The 7,876-nt window shown below is 44.6% G+C and overlaps 1 protein-coding gene and 1 long non-coding RNA gene across 2 annotated transcripts; one reads left to right on the top strand and one right to left on the bottom strand.

The window, feature by feature from the left end:
- Nucleotides 1–339: 339 nt before the first annotated feature.
- Nucleotides 340–1,332, top strand: LOC123886849. The gene has a single exon (XM_045936127.1). The coding sequence runs from the start codon at nucleotides 340–342 to the stop codon at nucleotides 1,330–1,332; it is 993 nt and encodes a 330-aa protein (XP_045792083.1).
- Nucleotides 1,333–4,002: 2,670 nt separating this feature from the next.
- Nucleotides 4,003–6,028, bottom strand: LOC123884106. Its single transcript, XR_006800680.1, has 3 exons — nucleotides 5,996–6,028; nucleotides 4,992–5,051; nucleotides 4,003–4,067 (listed from the first exon to the last, which is right to left on the bottom strand). It is a non-coding gene; the product is annotated as an uncharacterized LOC123884106 (long non-coding RNA).
- Nucleotides 6,029–7,876: the final 1,848 nt, after the last annotated feature.

The following is a 7,876-nucleotide window of genomic DNA, read 5'->3' as shown; positions in this document are numbered from 1 at the left end:
CGCAGAAGGAGCGAGAGGAGGATGAGCCCGAGGAGAAACGAGGAAGTATCTCGAAACTCCACCCCGCCGAGGAGACATTCCCCTAGAAGGGACAATCCTCCTCGCCACCAAAGACACCGATCCCCGGAAGAAAGGGACACCCACCAAGGCCCCCTCTCCCGAAGAATCCGGGAACTCCCTCTACCGGTCGGACTCGAGAAACCACCGGCAATGGATACCTACGATGGCTCGACGGATCCAGACGAGCACATCGAAAACTTAGAAGCTCTCCTCGAGTACAGGAATGTACGAGGCTCTATCAAGTGCAAGCTCTTTCCCACAACCCTGAGGAAAGGCGCTATGGCTTGGTATAAGAGTTTGGCACCAGGATCCATCGATTCCTGGTCAGATATATGCGCCCGCTTCCGGGCTCACTTCACATCTTTGAGGCGCCATCCAAAAACAGAAGCGACCCTCGAAGCCATCATTCAAGGTGAAACCGAGCCCCTCAGGTCCTACCTCGAACGGTTCAACAAAGCGGCCGTCGAGGTAAAGGTCGAGGAGAGCATGAAGCTGTACCTCCTCGACAGGGGACTCCGTCGAGATAGTGACTTCGCCAAAGCTGTTGGCATAGAAGAGCCGAAGACACTAGACGCTTTCTTCGAAAAGGCAAAGAAATACATCGCCTACGAAGAAAAGCAGAAGGCCATAGATCTGAGGAGGCCTAAAAGCCAAGAAAAACCCAGGAACCACGAGAAGGATGAAGCTGGGACCTCGCGAAGAGGTAACGAAAAAGGAAGAGAGGAGAGGATCAAAGAGTCCAAACCTCCTCGTGGAAAGTTTACAACATACACTCCACTGAACGCTCCAAGAGATCGAATTTTTGCTGAAGTCTCCGCTGCGGACTTCAAGAAAGCTGGGATCCATTTCCCAAGACAGCAGCCTATGAAGGCAAATACTGATAAGACAAAATTCTGTCGATATCATAAAAGCCATGGACACGTCACCGAAGACTGTGTCCACCTAAAAGACGCCATCGAGATTCTGATACAGAAGGGATATGCCCGAAGATACGTTCAGAACGGCGAACAAGTACAACAACAGCGGGAGCCTCAAGAGGTCGCAATGGCCATTGATGTCTCCGAGCAAGAAAACAACCGAGGCGTAGTCCCTCAGGCCCTTGCCATTTCGGCACCAGAGATCCCACTCCCCTCCCCAGGATCGGATGAAGGAGCACTCATGAGGCATTTTAACGCCCATATGAATGGCTCATGGGAGAATTTCCCCAAAGCACTAATAATAACAGGGGGGGCTCAACAAAGTCACCATCGGCTCCGTGAAAAGAAAATTTGAGGAGGTGGAAAACATTTGCTCGGTGACTCCCATCACCGTCTCCAAACCCGAGGAAGGCTCCGACCCGCTGGCCTTCTACAAATCAGAAGTTCCTGGAGGCCCACCAAACTACCAAATACCGCTACTGGTGAGAGCTCGCATGGCGAACTTCGACGTCCACCGCATCCTCGTAGATCAGGGGAGCTCGTGCGACGTGATGTATTCAGGGCTCTTCAAAACATTACAGCTGTCGGAGAAGAACCTGATTCCATATGTAGGACCTGACCTTCAGGGGTTCAGCGGGTCGACTACCAAACCTTGGGGATACGTGGACCTTATCGTCACCTTTGGCGAGGAGAAGGCAATGAAATCCGTGAGGACACAATTCATGGTCGTCGACTGCCCCTCGCTGTACAATTGCATCATCGGCAGGACTACCTTAGCCGAGCTGTACTTTGTGTCGTCAACCGTTCATCTGAAAATGAAATACTACACACCAGATGATCAGGTCGCCACCATCAACGGCGACATAGCTGCTGCAAGGAGATGCTTTGAGGCCGCGGCAAAAAATCTGAGCACCGTGGTGACCCCTAAGAAATCTGAACAAAAGAAAAATCCGGGGGTAAACACTATTGGAGGCTCCGTCGACATCGATGCTCGACTCACAAAAAAGGAGCATCATGAAAAGAAGCAGAAGGACCTCCCCGTTGCTGAAAAGAAAATCTACCGCCCAATCCCGGACGGAGATTTCGAGCTGGTGCCCCTGGGTGAAGACCCCCTCAAAGGGATCAAGATTGGAACTAGACTCCCCGACTTGGTCAAAAAGCAGCTGATCGCCTGCCTGAAGGACAATGCTGAACTGTTCGCCTGGAGCGCTGCAGAGATGCCCGGAATCGATCCTGAGGTCGCTTGTCATCAATTGACTTTAGATCCTAGGGCTAGTGCCGTTGTTCAGCGGCGTAGGAAGCAGTCTCCCGAGAAAGCGGAGGCTGCTGAAAAAGCTGTAAAAGACCTCCTCAAGGCAAATTTCATTTCGGAAGCCAGATACACCACCTGGCTATCCAATGTTGTACTTGTTAAGAAATCGAATGGAAAATGGCGCATGTGTGTTGATTATACCGATCTTAATAGGGCTTGCCCTAAAGACGCTTACCCTTTACCTAACATAGACAAATTAGTAGATAATTCATCAGGATTTAAATTACTATCGTTTATGGACGCGTACTCGGGTTATAATCGATAAAAAGAAAACAGCGTTTATGACCGAATCCGGTAATTATTATTACAACGTAATGCCTTTCGGGCTTAAAAATGCGGGCACCACATACCAAAGGATGATGAACAAAGTCTTCAATAATGAAATCGGTGACATCCTCGAAGTCTACATGGATGATATGATCGTCAAATCCGAAGAGGAAGTCGATCATACAGCCCATCTGAAAAGAGTGTTCGACCAAGCGAGAAAGTATAACATGAGATTCAATCCTGAAAAATGCATGTTCGGCGTAAAAGCTGGGAAATTCCTCGGATTCTACTTAACCGAAAGAGGAATCGAAGCTAACCCCGATAAATGCAGAGCATTTTTTGAATTTCCCACACCAGACTCGAAGAAATCAATCCAGTCGCTGAATGGGATGCTCACAGCCTTATCTCGTTTTGTCGCGAAATCCGCTCAACACGCGCTACCCTTATTCAAATTACTTCGAAAAGAATCCGCATTCGAATGGACGAAGGAATGCGAGGACGCGCTACAACACTTGAAACGAGCATTATCCGAACCCCCAGTCCTAACGCGACCCAACGAAGGGGAAACCCTATACCTTTACCTCGCCGTAGCATCGGAGGCCATCAGCGCCGTTCTCATAAGAGAAACCGAGCAAGGGCAAAAACCCGTCTATTTTGTGAGTAAGGCTCTGCAAGGACCGAAACTCCGGTACTTACAGATTGAAAAAACGGCCTTAGCAGTGGTCATGGCCGCGAGGAAGCTAAGACACTATTTCTTAGCTCATTCCATCGTTGTCCGAACCGATCAACCAATTAAGCAGCTCCTTGCGAGGCCGGACATGACAGGACGAATGCTAAAATGGTCGCTCGAGTTGTCCGAATTTGAAATCTTTTTCGAAAGCAGAAAGGCTTTAAAAGCCCAAGTGCTAGCAGACTTCATAGCCGAGATGACCATACCATCTACCCCTGATAAAAATAAATGGACCATCTTCGTGGATGGATCCTCGAATCCACAAGGGAGTGGTGCAGGAATAATGCTCGAAAACAGCGAAGGAGTGCTCATAGAAGTTTCACTCGAGCTCGCCTTTCCAACCACGAACAACCAGGCCGAGTACGAAGCCTTCTTGGCAGGATTAAGGTTGGCTCAGGATATGGAAGCCGAGTGTAACACCCCGATTTTTAAAGCCGAAAAAGGGGTATTATTTTTATTTTTTTAAAAAAACCACACGCTAAATAAAAAGGAGCACGCGTGAATGCTCTTAGCTAGCTCAAACATTATATCATACAAACAGAATAATATACAATACCGAAGATTGTATTACAGGGCTTCCGAGAAGCAAGTGTGTACCTGAATAAATTACAACCAAAGGACACAAAAAGTCTGAGTACCAAATACAGTCATCCAAAATATAATCTAGACCTTAAGCCTAGTCCAAAAGCACGGTCTAACTAAGACCATCAGCTACTCCCGGGATACTCCACGAAAACGTCGTCGTCCTCACGACTTACGGCCTCAGGTAACGCTCCATCGACTAGGGGTGGGAGGAGCCCGCGACATATAGAATACATAGCAAGGGTCACCAACTGGAAACACATATACAAATACCAAACAAACAAATACCAACGGAGAAAGCTCTTTAAACACATAGACATTCCCACCAACGGGCTCATATAAACCAAAGCATAAAAGCCTAATGCAAACCTCTAATGCAATGAATGCGACAACCGCCACTGGTCTCGCTAACCTCTAACACAACAAATGCGACGACCGCCACTGGTCTCACATACCCAAACACTCGTACAAAAATTAATACAATCCATAAGGATTAAGGTGGATCCACTCCCGCAATCACACCCCATGGTCCACTCTCGCAACCATGTTCCTACTAAAAGGTTAATCAATAAAATCTCGAAGGATTTAAGGTGGATCCACTCCCGCAATCACACCCCATGGTTCCCGCAACCAAGTATTGAACTCAATAAAACCCCGCAAAAATTAAGGTGGATCCACTCCCGCAATCACACCTCGTGGCCCACTCCCGCAACCACGTATTGAACCCCATAAAATCCCTCAAACATTTGGGTGGATCCACTCTCGCAATCACACCCCGTGGTCCACTCCCGCAACCACTTATTGAACACCTGAGCATGCGACACTCTTATCTACGCTAATGCAACAACCTACATATTCACATAATATGTAATTCCACAACAACATGTCAACACATATATTTAACCAAATCATATGTAAGACAATTAACATCATGTATTCATCACAACTCATCTCGAGAATACATGCCACAATCATGCCAAGCAAAACAAGCAAGCAACCAAGCACAACAAGCAATCATACAAGCACAACAAGCAAGCATACAAGCACAACAAGCAATCACAACAACAAGCATACCACTATGCTATCGACGAAATTTAATACGGAAGTAAAAAGGTGCCCTTACCTCGGCTAAGCTTCCAACACAAAACCACAACGTTCGCACTAATCTACCGTTTCGTGCTTCCTAAAAATAGTGAGCGGACAATGCATAAGTTACTCACGAATTACCTTAATGAAACGAAACCTATTCTCAAAAATCTAAAGGGGTCCAAGGCACTTTCTAACACTCTCGGACAACGATTTCGAGGCTTTTCCTGATTGATCAAAAATCCAAGTAAAACTCTTCACGTTTTACTAATTAAACGAAATAGTTCTCATTCCAAAATCTTTTAAAACAAAACAAGTCCGAACCCAACACATCTCTCGTCCGACTTATAATAAAATACTCTTTTTAAACACAATTCTCAACAAAACGGTTTTCAAACCAAAATGACCATAACTCATTCAATCCTAGTCCGATCGAGACGAGCCATACGCCAAATTCATCGTCTCGAAAAGGCGGATCAAATGGTTAAGTTTTTAGGACACAAAAACAATTTTAAAGTGACCTAAATACCCTCAAGGATTTCGGCCAGAATCCAAAAATAAAGCTAGTTCAAACATTTTTCATTGCAAAACCATGCCATTGATCACTTAGTTCCCAAAATCATTTATTTGAACAAACAAACATTTTTCTAAACCACAAACTAAAACTCATGAAAGTTTCCTCTTGAACACTCAAGAACAATTTTCTTGTTTTTCAAAACTAAACCCTTTTTCACATATCCATTTCTCTAAAAGCTTTAAAACAACTCATTAAACACAAAAACTAAACCATTTTCCATGTTCTTGATCAATTAGAATTTTCTCCAAAAACCCTAATCCCATTTCTTCATGAGCTTCTCATCAAACTCATGGAATCCAACAAACTAAACCTAAACAATCTTAGTTAAACACTCATGAACACATCCTATGGATCACAATTCATTTTCTAACAAATTCTCAAATTATTTTTCTCAAGAACATAAACATAAATCATCAAACCCTAAGGGTTTGGCCAGCTATAGAGGAAAGAAAGGATCAAGTTACCTTAGTGATGTTACTCTTGCAAGTTCCAAGGATTCAACTAGCTTTGGATAAGATGATTTGGTCAAGAAATGAGAATTTTGTGATGAATAGTATGAAGGGGAATGGTTCACGGTTTTGAAGAGGAAAAGAGGAGTGAAAATCTGATTTTTCTAAGTCCTTTAAGTGCCTAAACCTCCTTACTATACAAAGGTCTTTGCCATTCCTAGCCCTTGGATCAAATGTGCAACTAAAGCCTTGTTAATTCCTAGCCAATGGATCAAGTTTGACTTGTCAACAAAAGATATTTTCCTCATGGTTCTAAAAGTCCTCGCCTCACAGACGAGTCGCATCTCGATTACGGACCAAACTTGTGCAAACAGAAAATCTATAACCTAAAAGTCCTCCGTAAACGATTTCCAAAACTTATCGCTAAACATTTTTCCTCGACTGTGTTTTCCAACCCTACCTCTTAAAAATATTCTAATGACGGTTCCCAACTCGCGCCGATATATAAAGTTCACATCTAAAATGTGAAAGAATTCTGAACTCGGAAAAATTCAGAACATCGGGTAAATTCTCGCTCGTTTTCTCAAAAACTAGGGCAACGCGAAAAATGAAATTCTAAAAGCACGGAAACGTCCTCACTCATAAAAGAAGACTAAGGAAACAAACTTCAAGCTATTCCAACACTCGAGCACGAAACAGGCACGATCTCAGCAACTTATGTCGTTAAAACGACGATACACGAACCAAATACTTAAAACCCTAAACCAACTAACCACAACCCATGGTTCTCACACCAAACAATGCTATCAAGCATTTCTTAACTCAACCAATAAACCTCGGAATCGAAAACTACGCGAAAATTTAAGCAAAAAGGCTCCGGGTACAAAAACCCCTAAAAGTCAACAAAAGTCAACAACTCTGAAAACGACTCAAAACGCCTCAAAACGCCTCAAAACGACTCCGTCGACTTCAACCAACAAAACATACTCATTTATTCCACTATTTCCAAAATACATTCAAACAATTAACACACTTAAAGTAAGGTGGAATTTAGGGTCTTACACCGAGGAGATTAAGATATTCAAAGACTCACAACTCGTTGCATCACAAATAGCCGGAGAATACCAAACAAAAGACGAGCGACTCATGGAATATTTAAACTTGATCAAAGAAAAATTAACCAAATTCAAGCAAACTGAAGTCAAACATGTTCCTCGCGAGCATAATGCAAGAGCAGATATCTTATCTAAGCTCTCCAGCACCAAGAAAAAGAAGGGCGGAAATCAATCGCTAATTCAGGAAACACTATCCAAACCAAGCATAGCGAAACCCACCGAGGTATTCCTGATATGCGAAATCAACGCCGACAGCTGGATGACACCCGTGTTCGAATTTTTGAGCACATGAAACCTCCCAATTGACAAGAAAGAGGCAGCTAAGGTCAAAAGAAGAGCCTGCGCATACGTAATCCTAAATGGGAAAATGTATCGCCGAGGATTTTCCATCCCTCTGCTGAGATGCGTCGAGGAAAGCGAGGTAACCTCGATCCTCAGCGAAATCCACGAAGGAATAAACGGCCAACACATCGGTGGACGCTCCTTGGCCAGAAAGGCCTTGCGAGCAGGATTCTACTGGCCCGCCATGCAAGCAGACGCAAAAGAGCATGTCAAAAAATGCGACAAATGCCAACTACACAGGGATATGCACTTGGCCCCTCCAAACGAGCTAAAGACGCTCTGTCCCCGTGGCCGTTTTCTTGGTGGGGGATGGACCTCCTAGGACTGTTTCCAACGGCAGCAGGACAAAATAAATACCTGATAGTAGCTGTCGACTACTTCACAAAATGGATCGAAGTCGAACCCCTCGCCAGCATCACAACGTTCAACGTGTTGCGAT

This window comes from Trifolium pratense, linkage group LG5, assembly GCF_020283565.1.
Source record: "Trifolium pratense cultivar HEN17-A07 linkage group LG5, ARS_RC_1.1, whole genome shotgun sequence".
Lineage (NCBI taxonomy): Eukaryota > Viridiplantae > Streptophyta > Magnoliopsida > Fabales > Fabaceae > Trifolium > Trifolium pratense.
This window is presented reverse-complemented; position numbering and strand designations above follow the sequence as displayed.

Excerpts from the sequence above, each read along its gene's own strand:
- LOC123886849 (XM_045936127.1), top strand. The coding sequence starts at position 340 with ATGGCTTGGTATAAGAGTTTGGCACCAGGATCCATCGATTCCTGGTCA.